This window comes from Rhinatrema bivittatum, chromosome 2, assembly GCF_901001135.1.
Source record: "Rhinatrema bivittatum chromosome 2, aRhiBiv1.1, whole genome shotgun sequence".
NCBI lineage: Eukaryota > Metazoa > Chordata > Amphibia > Gymnophiona > Rhinatrematidae > Rhinatrema > Rhinatrema bivittatum.
Genome location: NC_042616.1, coordinates 815898603 through 815914739, shown reverse-complemented (window position 1 = coordinate 815914739; position 16137 = coordinate 815898603). Strand labels below are relative to the sequence as shown.

The 16137-nt window shown below is 48.1% G+C and overlaps 1 protein-coding gene across 13 annotated transcripts in view; it reads right to left on the bottom strand.

Moving 5' to 3' along the window:
* SCRIB (scribble planar cell polarity protein) overlaps window positions 1-16137 on the bottom strand; it is a gene marked incomplete in the record, with an annotated part of 447609 nt that overhangs the window by 164137 nt on the left and 267335 nt on the right. For all 13 annotated transcript variants that reach the window (XM_029592269.1, XM_029592271.1, XM_029592272.1 and 10 more), the window contains 3 exon segments: window positions 5587-5667; window positions 8287-8601; window positions 15334-15411. In XM_029592269.1, the coding sequence (XP_029448129.1) occupies window positions 5587-5667; window positions 8287-8601; window positions 15334-15411 (474 nt within the window).

Below are 16137 nucleotides of genomic sequence, written 5' to 3'. Positions count from 1 at the left end.
ACTAAATTAATTCTTTGCTTCCGTGTTTACTAATGAGGATGTTGGGGAGATACCCATTCCGGAGATGGTTTTCAGGGGTGATGATACAGACAAAATGTACCAAATCACTGTGAACCTGGTTCAGGAATTTCAGCCACACTCTTTAATGTTTACCTTGATCCTCTGTGTAAAGTACTTGCGAGGTTATGTGAGGTCTACAAAATATATGCTGATGACATACCATCTTTTGTCCGGTTAAGACCTTCTTGGTTTGAAACTGTGGATTTGGTCAGTCTCTGCATGGTCACTGTTATTTTATAATAAAACCATCCCTTAATTTATCTAACACACAGTGTTTGTTAATCTGGCATTCCCTCTCCAATACTGCGCACACTTCAATTTTGATTGATGTCGTCTCTTTTCCCTTGACTTGTGTATTCGTAACTTAGGTGTTGTTTTTGACCTCACAGTTTCCTTCCGACCACATGTGAAAAGCAGAATAAAATCTTTTTTTTCTTTTTTAATTATATGTGTTCTTTGTGGTCTTAAACACTTGCTAGACTCCCCTGACTTTAGGACAGTTGTAAAGACCTCGATTCTCCCTTTGGTGGACTACTGCAACTCTGTCCTATTGGGTTTACCTGTAGTATCTTAAAACCCTTACAGTTACTGATTAATGTCATTGCTCGTCTCACTGCTGGCACAAAGAAACGAGCTCACGTTACCCCCATTCTCATTGAGTCATGCTGGCTACCCATTACTGAGGGTATCAAATATAAGGTTGCTCTAATCACCTTCAAATTGACAACACATGGGGAAATACGTTGGTAGCGATATTAGGCATAGGGTTACAGATGTAGAGTTACTCTGTGAATGGCTGCTGGAGTGGGACACCAAGTTTTAAAAAGGGCTCCAGGCTGGATCTGGGGAAACTCTAGACCGGAGAGCCTGACATTGGTTCCAGGCAAAATGGTAGAAGTCATTCTTAAAAATAAAATCACTGGCCATATAGATAGACATGGCTTAATGGAGAAGAGTCAGCATGGGAACCGCCGGCAACAGTTAAGGCGGGGATTCCCCTGGCTCTCTCGTTGAAGCTACTAAGGAATCGAAAATGGCCGCCGTTTCCCCGATGACGAGAAAAGCCTCTGCGCTAGACCCCGTCACCCGTGAGGCTTGTTCTACCAGTGAGGTCATGCTTGACGCAGACCCCTCACATGCTTTTGCTACACGCACACGCAGTTCTTCCTCGTACCCGCGGCACCACCAGCAACTCTACGGCAAGCAGGGGAGCAGTCCCTCAGCAGCACGGAGCCAACACCCGGTCTCCTCCGCAGGCAGAGAAGCTGCTGAAAAACCCCATCGCTGAGCTCCCCGAGCTGCTGAGGTAGCTTCCCTCCCTGGAACCTCGCTGCTGCACAGATTCCTCCTTCTAGTTCCTTGTTCTCTCTCTTTCGTCTTTTTACTCTGTGAGAACAAATAAAGATACCTAGAAACCAATACTTTCCTTTGGTGCAGAGGTTCAGGTTCCAGAAGCGCAGGCCGCATGGGAGATCAGAACAGAGCCAGATCACTGGCTATATCAGTCGTCTTCTTTCACCAAATTTTAGCAACCCAGCCCAGGACAAACCGTATAAAGGGACAATTCCCTGCTCCACTGGGCCTGCAGTGCAGAACTACCAGCAGGTTCCACTGCTGTCTCGTGGAGGATGAGGGATCTGTACCACCAGATGTCCACCCCACGGACCTCCGGACCGAGCTATCAGAAGGGTCACCAACCCCCCTGCTCGTCCACCTCCATGACCACACAACCTTCTGGGAGGATCCAGTAATTATGTCTTTTAATATTTTTATTTCCTTGCTCTGTAGACTGCAGGTTTTACACCATCTCCCATCTGCTGGAGACAGAGAAATACCGAGGGACTGCAAGTGGCACCCTGGGTTAGGTACAGTGTCAGTGAGACTCTCTCTGTCTCCATCTGCTGGCAGAAGTGCAAAACCCAGGAGTCTGGACTGATCTGGGTACATACAGGGAGCCCAGCATTGTGTAACTGTAGTTGGATTTTTTTCCCTATGATCATCACGATGCACTTTCCCACATTAAATTGCAGCTGCTCTTCAGTGGTCAAGGCTCCCAGTCCTTTTGCAGTTCTTCACACTCTGCTGCTATTTCTAACAACTTTGAGTAATTTTGTGTCATTTGCAAATCTGATCACCTCACTTGTCATTCCCTTTTCCAGATCACTTATGAATATGTTAAACAGCACAGGTCCCAGGGCTGCTCCCCATGGTATTCCACGGAAAACCTCTCTCCGTTTGGAAAGCTGACCATTTAGTCTTTCAACCAGTTACCAATCCACTATAGGACATTACACCTGCTGAAAATATCAACCAGCTCACCTTCATCTTCATATTTAAACATTCAAACAATTCTAAACTAAGACTCCTCTTTGCTAAAACCATGCTGACTCTTCTCCATTAAGCCATGTCTATCTATATGGCCAGTGATTTTATTTTTAAGAATGACTTCTACCATTTTGCCTGGAACCAATGTCAGGCTCACCGGTCTAGAGAGTTTCCCCAGATCCAGCCTGGAGCCTTTTTTAAAAATGGGTGTCCCACTCCAGCAGCCATTCACAGAGTAACTCTACATCTGTAACCCTATGCCTAATATCGCTACCAACGTATTTCCCCATATGTAGTCTTAATGCTACATTAGATGGGAGGGGGATTTCTTATATGTAAAATTGATGTGTATAAAATGCAATGGCTAAACCATCTTACTGGAATATGTTTATTTCTAGGCCATTTGCTTGCAAAACCTTGACATGGTGTATAGTGTTAACACAAGACCTGCTGAATACTGTTGTTTTGCATGTCCATCACAGGTCTGTACCCGCTGCTGTTAATTTTTACTCTATGGCAAATGCATACGGTTATGGAATGTTTTGTATGTCTGACAATAAAAATTATAAATTAAAACAATTGGTGTGGCGCGGGCCACTTTCCAGGTATCAGGGCTGTTTTAAATGATAGATTACTAGTAAGAAATTAGCAGTTTCATGTTTTAGTTCTTTAGTCGATTCTGATCTATTACAAATTTTAGTTGCTCAGAATCTCCACCATTAAGGAAGGTGTCGGGTGTCAGTACGCGTTCAATGTCTTCCTCCATACAGACTGAGGCAGGTTTTCTGCGATCTCCTCGTCTTCCCCGGGCACCCCCGAAGTCATCTAGCGGCGCAAGGACCTCCCCCGCAGGCTTTCTGCTTTGAATGCACTGGAAAACGTTTTTGTTAGGAGTTATTGACTGGCTGGCAAGCTTTTTCTCAAAGTCTTGAAGTGGGTGAAAGGCGGAGTATAAATTATATTAAATTACAGAAAGTCAGTCTCTCTGCACCTGTCCTACTACTGCTTTACATCTGACTTGCCAGTGCTTCTGCTCTTGACCACTTTCCTCATTTGGCTCTGTTTTCCATTTTTTTTTTTTTTGAACGATGCCCTTTCAGCTTTAACTGCCTCCTTTACCTCTCCCACCATTAAACCAATCAGGCAGTCCTTTGGTCTTCCTTCAACTTTTTTAATATTAACTAATACATGTTATTTGGGCTTCCAAAGCAGTATTTTTAAACATCCATACCTGACGCAAACTTTTAACCCTTCAACTGCTCTGTGTAATTTTGTTTTATAACTAATTTCCTCATTCTGTCCCAGGGCAGTAGTTTTACTTAAAATCCTCACTCCAGCGATTAAGCCAAATTTGACAGCAGTATGATTGCTATGGCTTAGCAACCCAGCCACAATGACCCCTTGCAGCAGGTCACGTTTCACTGAGGACTAGATCTTAAGTAGCTGCCCCTCTCATCAGTTCTAGGACCAGATGCCCCATAAAGCAGCCCTTTATGCTATCTGGAAACTTAACCGCTCTAGCATGTCCTGATGAGACATTGACCCAGTCAATTCCGGGGATAAGTGAAATCCCCCAATATTGGATTGCCAAATGTATTTGTTTGGGGTTTTTTTTTTATTTCAGCTAACATTTCAGAGTCTGTTTCATTCATTTTGCCCAAGTGGCAGGTAGTGTACACCCACCGCTATACTCTTATCCATCACACATGAATTTCTCTCCATAAGGATTCCACAGTGCATTTTGTTTCCTGCAGGATTTTCATCCATCTTTCTGATATAGTGCCACCCCTCCACCAATTCAACCTGTCCTGTCATAATGATATAATTTATATCCTGGTAGTATCCTCCTTCCACCATGTCTCTGGAATGCCTGTAAAGTTTATATCCTTATATAATGGCATACCTTGTAACTCACCAGTCTTACTGTTCAGACCTCTGGCATTCACATACAGACATTTTAAAGTTTATTTTTTATTTATACTTTTATTTCTCTTTGTATTCACAACCCGCCTGTTAGCAATTGATACAGGCAGTTTGGAATCATTCTACATCCGTGTGGGGCTACTTCAAGCCTTAGTCACAACCTCTCTTCTGGGATATTCTAACTTCCTTTGAACCAATCTACTGCTAGGGGAGGCCGTTCCCATGCTCCTCTCTTAGCACTGGAGGGAATGGCTTGGGCCTCTCTTCTTAGTAGCCACCGCGTACACTGTGGCGATATACTCCTCCTAGGTCACGGAGAGATGCTAGAGATCTTTAAATACCTGAACGGTTTTAACGATGGTCAAGCATCAAGCATGAAGTAGCTGAAGAACTAGGAATCGTGGTGTGAAACTCCAAGGGAACAGAGTCAGGAAGAATGTCGGGAAATATTTCTTCACGAAAGGGTGGTGGATGCCTGGCATGCCCTCCCAGAAGAGGCAAAGGCGACAAGGAGGATAACAGAATTCAAAAGGGTACGAGATATTCAGAGGATCCCTAGGAGCTAAAGGAGAGAAATGAAGAAACAGGGTAGCACAGAGCGGCAGACCGGATGCAACACTTGGGTCTTTATCTGCCTTCATTTCCCAGGTTACCATGCTCCCATGCCAGCAGTGGAGGGATTGGCACGCTGTGGAGACATGCAGATCTATTCACTTCTAGCTGGCAGACAATAACATATCCAACTCTGCTCTGGGCACCATACCCTCTGCAAATCATGACAGACAATAATGAAAAAACCTGAAGCTGCACCAACATGCAAATAACCCTGCCCCTATATACCAGCAAGCAACAGAGGTGAGGAGAGCAGGACAGTCCATGCGTTCCTACATGCCAGAACTGAATAGCAGCCTTCTAGGGCACACCTGACCCCCCAGGCTCTGAAGGGAGCTGTGGGTCCTCAGGATTATATCTCTGCTGCCAGTAAGTAAACGAGACACGTTGTGCAGATGGGAGAGACAAAGAAGACCCATAATACGTGGACCTGGGGTTGAAATCAATGTGTCAATGGGAGAACTGTCTCTGAGCTGTATAGAGAGGAGCTGGATAGAGTGAGGAGCCAGCCCGGATCAGTTTCTCTCACACACACACACACACACACACACACACAGAGCTCAGCACTTTACCACAGCAGTCACCTCATTAACCAGAAGAAGCCACATGCAAACCTCACACAAGGTCCAAAAAGGGAAGCAACAGGAGTGCACAAGGAATACTCACGGAAAGGACCCGGTCTCCAACATGCAGGGTCCCATCCTTGTTTGCTGCTCCACCCTCCGCAATCCGGGAGATAAAAATTCCCTTTAGAGAGGAAGAGAGAAGGGAGGCTGTCATCACCTACACAAAGTCCACCATGCAGACGCTACAGCGAGACACACCCCATCCCCTCCCTCCCCCCCACGCTACAGCGAGAGAGACCCCATCCCCCTCCCCCCCATGCTCACCTGCAGGGCACACTGCAGTGAAATGTTTTAGATGATATCCTTTCTGTACTTTGTAATATTATTTTATGGTTATTTTTACTACTATTTTTTTTGTCTTTTTTTTTTTTTAACTTTTTTATTACTTTGTTCACATATGACCAAATTATCTAATTCATAAAGCTCCCTGAATTGGAAAAGAGACTGTCACTTCCATCAACAATGCAATGTACTGTGTGAGATGCTAGACTCAGTTACCTTCAGTGTAAACTGCTCTACAGAGCCTGCAGTGAACAAGAGAGGAAAGACTCCACTGCACTGGCACTGCAGTGAGAGGGGGGGAATGGCACCTTCCACACAGATTGCTAGCAATAGACAGGAGATACTCAGTCGCTTATATAAAGGTCATTACATAAGAAGGACAGAGAGAAAAAAAAAGGAGAGACTGTCAACCCTCTAAATAGACTGCACAAACACTGCACTGCGAGGAGAAAACTATCCTCATCTTCAAAAACTTGTATGCCCAGAAACAGACGTGAGAAGAAGCAAACGGTCCCTGTATTCAAATACTTCACTGCCCAGAGAGGGAGAAAACTGTCCCCGTCTTCAAACACCGCATTGCCCAGATACTGCACGGAGAGGAAGACACCTGTCCCCATCTACAAACACCGCGCTGCCCAGACACTGCACGGAGTTGAAGACAACTGTCCCCATCTACAAACACCGCACTGCCCAGATACTGAATGGAGAGGAAGACACGTGTCCCCGTGTTCAAACACTGCACTGCCCAGACACTGCACGGAGAGGAAGAATTCCTGTTCCCGTGTTCAAACACTGCACTGCCCAGACACTGCATGGAGAAAAAGAATTCCTGTCCCCGTCTTCAAACACCGCACTGCCCAGACACTGCACAGAGGAAGAACTCCTGTCCCTGTCTTCAAACACTGCACTGCCCAGACACTACACAGAGAGGAAGAAATCTGTCCCCGCCTTCCATCACCTCACTGCCCAGACACTGCATGGAGGAAGAAACCTGTCCTTTTCATCAAACACCTCACTGCCCAGACACTGCATGGAGAGGAAGAATTCCTATTCCCATGTTCAAACACCTCACTGCCCAGACACTGCACGGAGAGGAAGAATTCCTGTCCCCGTCTTCAAACACCGCACTGCCCAGACACTGCACGGAGAAGAAGAATTCCTGTCCCCGTCTTCAAACACTGCACTGCCCAGATACCAAGACAGAGATTATTCTAGCACCTCCAACAAAACCTTCTGTACAGAAACTGGAGTGAAACTAAAATTTATTTCAAAAAACATTTGTATGCCACACAATCCCAGGCAGTTTACAAAATAAAACATTCATATTTACAATAAAACACAATCAAATAAAATAATTTGGCAGGGCGTTACTCTATTGCACTATGTAGTATCTTCTCTTGCTCATTAATTTCAAAAACAATCCACTGCATAAAAGGAGAGAGACGCCCTCATCTTCCACAGTGCTCACTGTCACTCTCAAACTACACTGCAGTGTCACACAATGAGAGAGAAGGTCACCTTCCATACGAATGCTACTGCACAGACATTGGAGAGAGAGAGGAGACTCCATCGCTTTCCACATATTACAGCAAAAGGAGAAACTTCTTCACCTTACGCACTGCTCAAACACTAAGCAATAAGACAGTCACTCAAACACGCCATTGCAGAGAAACCAGCTCCAGTCCACTGCTTTCTGTACTGAGGAGAGTCCATCACCTTCCATGTGATCTCCACAGTGAGAGGAAGCCACAAACCCCACTGCACAGGCTCTGCTCACCTTCTCTAATTCTGATCCAGAAAGTACATGGGAAATGAAGAGGGGGCAGCGGAGATGCTAGCAAGGCAAGTAACTGCACTGCAATGGACAGCAAGAAGTTCAGCAAACACCGAGTGACAAGGGCTGATATCCAATAGGTACAGCAAAGGGTTGACAGTCCCAGTTAAAGCACAGCAGAGGGGCAATCACAGTTAACCGCAGAGGTAGCTGGTCCCAGATATCCACAGCAGAGGGGTAAATCAGGGGTAACTGCAGTTATTTGGAAGAGATAGGTAAGTCCCAGATATCCATAGCAGAGAGGTAACTGCAGATATCCCCAGGAGAAAGCAGTCGCAGTGTCGTCCTCTCTCTGCCTGGTACCAGAAAAGCACATGAATCAACAAGGAGCCCAAAATATCAGCACTAGCTTGGCCCAACCCGCAGTCAACACACACACACAGGATTAAATATCAACTTGTTGCTATTTTCAACACCCTGGGCTCAAAAAAATCTCAACAGAGCTGAACGCCAGGAAAGCTGTTCTTTTCTCATCTTTCAAAAGAAAGGCCTCTAATGAGTCAAATGCACTTTCAGGAAAGGCACCTGGGGACCCGGCCCAGCACTGCCGCTACAAGGAGGATGACCAGGGATTACGGCCTCTGGCAGAGCCGCACAAGCTGGTTCAGGCCAGTGGCCACTCACCGTGTCTCCGGCTTTGTAAGGCGTGGACCCCTTCCCGCCAGCAATGCTGAAGCCCAGCCCCTTCTCATTGCGCGCCAGGCTCAGGGAATAGCGCTCTCTGGGCACCGCCAGCTCCGTCTCCTCCGGAAACTGAATGCCACTTCGCCGCTCCCGCGGGCTATAGTCGTCCTCTGGCCGCAGTGGGGTCACGGTGATGGCATTTTCCGGCTCCACCATCCTCTCCCGCAGGACCGACATGGTGACGGAGCTCCCAGAGCTGCGCAGGGCTTCCACTGCCAGGTGGTGCTCCGCATTATGCAAGTCCACACCGTTCACCTGGGAGAGGAGGAGAGACAGAGCAGGGAGGGGGGGGGGGGGGTCACAGCTGGGCCAGGAACTCAGACAGCCTCAGTGAGACCTGGGACCTGCCCAAATACTGAGGCACCTCTTAAGAACATAAGAAATTGCCATGCTGGGTCAGACCAAGGGTCCATCAAGCCCAGCATCCTGTTTCCAACAGAGGCCAAACCAGGCCAAAAGAACCTGGCAATTACCCCCCCCTCCCTAATGCACCTCATTCCCGCCCTGCAACACCCCCTGCTATTCCAGTACTGAGGCGCTCAAATACCGCTCTATCTATACCCCTCAACCTTGCCCTGCAGAACCCCTGCTGTCCAAGTACTGACCCCTCCCACACATGGCTCTGCTAAAGCACCTTATCCCTATTCTGCAGTACCCGCTCGGTTCTGAGACCCAAAACAAGCTCCCTTACATACGAGCAAAGGAAAATTGGGTCTTACCTGCTAATGTTTGTTCCTGTAATACCACAGATCAGTCCAGACAAGTGAGTTTTGCATCCTCGCCAGCAGATGGAGGCAGACAATAAAACTTTGAGGCACTGCTACATAACCGAGAGAGCCACCTGCAGTCCCCTCAGAATTGACCTGTACCCAAGCCATAGAGTAAACACCACCCCCCTTTCCAGGGCGAGCAGGTAACTCGGGGTTGCAACCCCCCTGAGCTGGAGCCTCTCATACTTCCAGAAAACAAAACTCTGATAACTGCTTAACTCCCAAACGCTCAACTTATTTACAATTTGCGAAATTTCTGACATAAGGTTTATCAAACTACCAGGAAATTCAGTCTTTCGGCAGCGACGGGACGGGTCTCTGGACTGATCTGTGGTATTACAGGAACCAAAATCAGCAGGTAACAACTAATTTTCCTTTGCTGTTCATACCCAGATCAGTCCAGACCAGTGGGCTGTACCCAAGCACCCCTAGACTGGACGGGAACCCGAGGGTGCCGCACACAGAGCACTCTCACCAAAGGGAGCATCTTTCTGCACCCAAACACCCAATCGGTAATGCTTGGTGAAAGTATAAGGAGAGGACCACGCTGCTGCCCTACATATCCCCTGAGGATACAGCAACTGACACGCCGCTCTTGTAGAATGCGCTCGCAGAACTCCTGGAATTTCACGACCCTTGCAAGTATAAGCGAAGCAAATGGTCTCCTTCAGCTAACGAGACATAAGAACTTAAGACATGCCATACTGGGTCAGACCAAGGGTTCATCAAGCCCAGCATCCTGTTTCCAACAGTGGCCAATCCAGGCCACAAGAACCTGGCAACTACCCAAACATTAAATAAATCTCAAGCTACTATTGTTTATTAATTACCGTAATAGCAGTTTATGGATTTTTCCTCTAGGAACTTATCCAAACCCAGTTACACTAACTGCTGTAACCGCATCCTTTAGCAAAGAATTCCAGAGCTTAACTATGCACTGAGTGAAAAAGAATGTTCTACGATATATTTTAAATGTGCTACATGCTACCATCATGGAGTGCCCCCTGGTCCTTCTATTATCTGAGAGAGTAAATAACCGATTTACATTAACTTATTCAAGTCCTTTCGTGATTTTGTAGACTTCTTCATATCCCCCCTCAGTCGTCTCTTCCCCAAACTGAACAGCCCTAACTTCCTTAGCCTTTTCTCATAGGGGAGCCGTTTCATGCCCCTTATCATTTTGATCACTTTCTAAGCTTTACCTGCTTTCTTCGGGTCACCGAACGACATGAAAAGGTGATCAGACCGCTGAAAAAACAGTTAGTGACCTTAAGATACCTTAACAGACTCCGAAGCCCATCCAAAAGATGAAACTCCCTTTCCTGCAGTGACTCCCTAGAAATACTCCAGAAAAGCCTGAAGTTCTACCATCTGATTCATATGAAAGGAGGAACTCACCTTTGGTAAAAAAAAAAAAAAGAAGGGACGTGAACAACGTCACCTTGTTGTTAGAAATATGCAAAAAAGGGTCCCTGCAAGACATAGCCTGAAGCTCCGAAATCCATCTGGCTGAACATATGGCTACCAGAAAAACTGCCTTCAATGTCAGATCCTTCACAGACGTCCCCATAAAGACTCAAAAATAGCCCCACAGATCACTCGCAGAACTAAGCTGAGGTTCCGTACTGGAGGACGCAAATGCTTGACTCCCCTTCAGGAATTGAACGAAATCAGGATGAGTGGCCAAAGACCTCCCCCCGCAAATTGCCCCTAAGGCACCCCAAGGCTGAAACCTGAACATGAAGCGAGCTATAGGCTAGCCCCTTAGACAACCCCTGCTGCAAGGTGGCCAAGATGTGAGGAACGTCCACCAATAGGGGATCCAGCCGCTGCTGCAAACACCAAGACTCAAACACCTTCTAGACCTTGATGTATACCAAAGAAGTAGAAAGTCTTCTTCCCTAGAGCAATGTAGAAATTACTGGTTCCGAAAATCCTTTCAAGCGCAACCGCCACCTCTCAAAAGCCATGCCGCGAGTCAAAAGCATTCCTCCCAATCCGAAAATATGGGTCCTTGTTGAAGCAACCCTGGCAGGTGAGCCAATCTCAGAGGTCAGTCTATTGCAAGATACACCAGATCTGCAAACCATGGCTGATGCGGCCACTCGGGCATCACCAGCACCACCTTCCCTGGATGAGTCTATGTGCCACAAGACTCGCTAGACGAGTGGCCAAGAAGAAAACATGTACAGTAGGACTCCCTTTGAGCATCCAGCCCTTCCGACCCGACTTCCCTTCTGCAACTGAAAAATCTTGCCACATTTGCGTTGCCATAATATCCAACTGGGGAATACCCCAGCTGACAAACGCAATCCCGGGCCTCCAGGGATAAGTCCCATTCCCCCGGATCTAGTTGTTAATTCCTGAGGAAATCCGCTTGCATATCGTCCATTCCCGTGACATGAGATGCCGCTATTCCCTTGAGGTGACATTTCGCCGAAACAACTGCTGAGCCTCCAGAGCCACAATGTGGCTCTTCACCCCTCCTTGACGACTGATGTACGCTGTTGTCGCATTGTCCAAGAAAATTCTTATATCTGACCTTTGACCCAAGGCAGGAATGCCTCCAGGGCCCTGCGGACCGCCTTGTCTCCAGGTGATTGTTAGACCAGGACGCCTCTGCTACTGACCAAAAACCTTGGGCAGACCGCACCTGACATACTGCCCCACCCCAACGCTTGAGGCTGGCATCTGTGCTCATTACCACCCAGTCAGGGGCCTCCAGATCCACTCCTTTTTAAAGGTTGTGGTGAGAGAACCACTACGAGAGACTGGACTTGGATTCTAATAGAAGAGAGGTAAAGGCAAGTGATACTTCAATAACAGATTCCACCAGCACAAGAGCGTCTTCAGCAAAAGTCACATGTGAGCAAAGGCCCACAGAACAATATCCAACGTGGAAGCCATGGAGCCCAGGTCCTGCAAATAATCCCCCGACATACAGCCGGTACAGAAGGAACTCACATTGAGTCCGCGGTCAAGAACACCCTGCCTTTCTGGGTAATGAATTGTGCTCCCAGATACTCCGACAGGGTCGGAACCAGATGATTCTTCACCACATTTATCACCCAACCCGGCGAACTCAACCTGTCCATAATTTCTGGATGGATTGACTGCACTCCTCCTCCGTCTTTGTCCAGATATGGATGGACCAAAATCCCCGCTTGCCTCAAGGCTGCCGCCACCACCAATTTTGTGAAGGTTCAGGGTGCCGTGGCTAAGCCCAAGGGGAGAGCACGGAACTGAAAATGCTGTCCTAGCACCATGAAACACAGAGACTTCTGATGGTCCCTTTGAATGGGAATATGGAGGTAAGCCTCTGTCAGGTCCAACAACTCTAGGAACTTTCCTCTGCGGACTGCTGCCATAACAGTGTGTAACGTCTCCACGTAAGAATGCGGAACCCGTAAGGCTACGTTCACCTTTTACAAATCTAGAATGGGACGGAAAGTGCCCTTCTTTTTGGGGACCACAAAATAAATGGATTACCTCCTCTGCCTGGACAGCGGGACTGGAGCTATTTTGTTTAAACTTAGTAACCTCTGCAGAGTCCCCCTCACTGCTTCCCACTTGCTTCGAGATGAGCAGTGGGACTCTAGAAAGACCTCCCTAACAGGGTATGAAAATTCTAATGCATAGCCATCTCTTACTACCTCCAGGACCCACTGGTCCAAGGTAATCTTGGCCCACTCCTCATAAAAGCAGGAATGGGCGCCCCCGGCTTCATTATGTTGACTTTCCTCCTCCAGTCCCCTGACCAGCGACATTCCTGGAGGATGTACAGGTACCCAGAAAGAGCTGCTGCCATCCCAAAGACTGCTTTGGTCCCAAAGCAGAGGAACTCTTGCTGAACAGAACTGTCGCGATTCCTGAAAACAGGATTGGGAAGAGAAAACATTCTTGCCACTCCTCTTATCCTCCGGCAACCTATTCCCTTTTGATACCCCCAAAGTCTTAATCAACTGATCCAAATCCTTCCCAAACAGGAGCTTCCCTTTAAAGGGGAGATTACACAACAAGGACTTGGACCACATGTCAGCCGATCAATTGTACAACCATGAAAGCCTGCAAGCCGCCACTGCTGAGACCATACTCATGGCAAAGTACGCACCAAGTTATACAGCGCATGTGTCACATAAGCCACTCCAGCTTCCAAACACGCAGACTGCATGGGACTGAACGCCCCGGGTGAAGCTTGTTCCTGTGCTTTCTGAACCCATCACAAACAGGCCTCCTGCATCATACTGCCACAAATCGCCACACAGAGGTTCAAGCTAGAAACCTCAAGCATCCGCTTTAACTAAATCTCCAATTTGCGGTCCTGCAAATCCTTCAGAGCGGGTGAACCCGCCGCTGGAATAGTTGTCTTTTTGGTATCCGCAGAAACCGCAGCATCCACTTTTGGAACCCTGAGGATATCCAGGGTCTCTTCCATCAACGGGTAAAGCTTCGTCATTGCCCTATCAACCTTCAAGCCCACCTCCAGGAAGTCCCATTCTCAGTATACCAGATATTGAATTTTCTTAGGCAGTGCGAAGGACCTAGGAGGGCCTCACAGCCCATCCAGGACTGGATTAACTCCTTCGTTATCAGACTCTTCCTGAGCAACTTTAACCCTTAGCGCCTCCAAAACCTGGGGAATGAGGGGACGCAGCTCCTCATTCTTAAACAGGCGGACCACCCTAGGGTCATCCCCCAATGATACTGGTTATCCCATCCAAATCAGGGTCGTCTTTAATAACATCAGGATCAGCGTTCGGATCCGCATCTCCATCCACTTCCGGGTACGCCCCATGAGGATTTGCAGGATTCTCTTGCAGGTCATCGGCGTCATCCAAATCCCTGGGATCACTCTCAGTTCCTGCGCGACCAAGTCCCAGGCGCTAAGCAGGTCCCCAGAGCCTCCTGAAGAAACCAGCTTCAGCCTCTTGGAAGAGTGACATGGCTGCCTCTCTCTGGGTCGTTTCCCCCCTGCTCCCTTCTTTGCAAGAAAGGCCTTATGCAGGAACAGGACAAATTCCAGAGAAAACTCCTCCAGATCATCAGCCCCCTGACCAAGCAGGCTCTTAAACTGACTCTCTTCCCCTATCCTGATCCTCCGCAGCACCCTGGATCCACAGGCATAAGAGGAGGTGGGGGGGAATCCCTGGTGCCCTCAAGGTCGAGGGCCTCCGACTGTAACCCTCCACAGGCATGGCTGCACCATTCAATCCCCCCAGCACCACAGCTACGGCCCCCGAAGACATGGGAGCCCTTTCTTAGAAAGCTGCTGCCACGGAAGTTCCCTCTTCCCCCGACATGCAGCCGGTACAGAAGGAACACACATTGAGCCTCCCTGACCAGAGACCACATACTTTACACGTTCTGCCATGCGTGGTTTTGGCGCCATTATCCATATAGAAAGAGTGGCGGCGCTGAAAATAAAATTCCACCTGAGTGCGCTGACCAGAGAGAACACCAAGCCACACGGCCGCACTGACCCGACAGCGCATGGCAAACCTTCTCCACACTCAGTTCCCCTGGTGGCAGGAAAAAAGAAGGGCTCCTATCTCTTTCCCTCCTGCTGGCGCCAACAGCTCCCACCACTGAAAACGTCCAGGCCGCCCAGAATGAAGCTCCTGACTTCTATTTTTTTTTTTCAAAACTTAATGTAAATAGGATTACTTCCCTGCAGAGGGCAGCAGCTTGAAGGAGGAGACCTTGGAGGCAACGAGGGAGCCAGTCCCCTGGCTATCACAGCCTCTGGAAGCAGTGGGCTACAGCCAGACAGGGGTTTTCAAGCCCCCAGTCGCCCGGCTCCTCCTGAGGGATGGTCCACAAAGGTACCTAAAGCCTCAGTCCAACTTCTGATCTTCCTTCCTAACTCCGACCTTTTTTTTTTTTTTTTGTCAGACTGCAGGTTTGTACCTCTCTCATCTGCTGGAGACAGAAAAATACCGAGGGGCTGCAGATAAGCAGCAATGCCTCAAAGTTTACCTTTCCTCCATCTGTTGGTAGGGATGCAAAACCCACGTCTGGACTGAACTGGGTATGAACAGGAACTCGGCCATACACTGGCTGTAACCCTGCACGTGCATATGCAATGTGCATTACTGGACCTTCTGTCACCTACTCTATGACTAACTCTGTTCCATACACTTTGTACTGCTGCTTCATGTTGCATTACCCTCGGACACCATAAATTGATTGGATAATTGCTGAGCCCCAAGAATATTACCTCAAGAAGTTTATCTCCAACACGGACTCCAGCACGGGCTGCGGGTCCCTCCTCGGCCACACGAGAAATGAAAATCCCCTGTAACCAGAACAAAACCTGAATACAAGGACAGCAGGATTCTCAAATACACTGATGTGCACAGATCCAGGCCTGGGAATCAGTCACTGCTATAGCCCACACAAGCATCCCACATACCCTATAGAGAACTGACCCAGCCCTGGGAATCACCAGTCACTCCTACAGCCCGTTCATGGAAATCCCATATACCCTGCAAAGAACTGACCCAGCCCTGGGAATCACCAGCAAATCCTACAGCCCACATAAGGGAATCAAGAGTCCCACATATTCATTCGCCCTGGGAAGTCAAAGTTGTATGAGCTAATTTCTGCTATCAAATATAATGGATTGCTTTAGGCTGAAACATTCTACAGGGCTGTGCTCCATGGAGCTCAGCTCAGTACTACTGCACCCTTCCCATCAGGATAGAAACAGTGTCACAAAAAGGATCGGAATTGTGTCCCACTTGTCTAGTCCACACTGTACCTCAGCAGCTGGCTCTGGGATGGAAGGACTTGATGAAATATTGTAGATCCTAAGGGTACTCCTCCCCCATGCCTACCTTCCCCCTCCAAGTCTCGAGCCTTCTATGTGCATCAGAGACAAGAGGAAGAGAAAACAGAGAGGCCGCCGGTAGACCTCAACACACTGGCAGCAAAGAGGAGAGGCCCAAAAGGCTTTCAATGGACCTCATTCCATAGACGGTGAAGACAAGAAGAGGCCTGTCTGTTCAGTTTGCCCATCGGT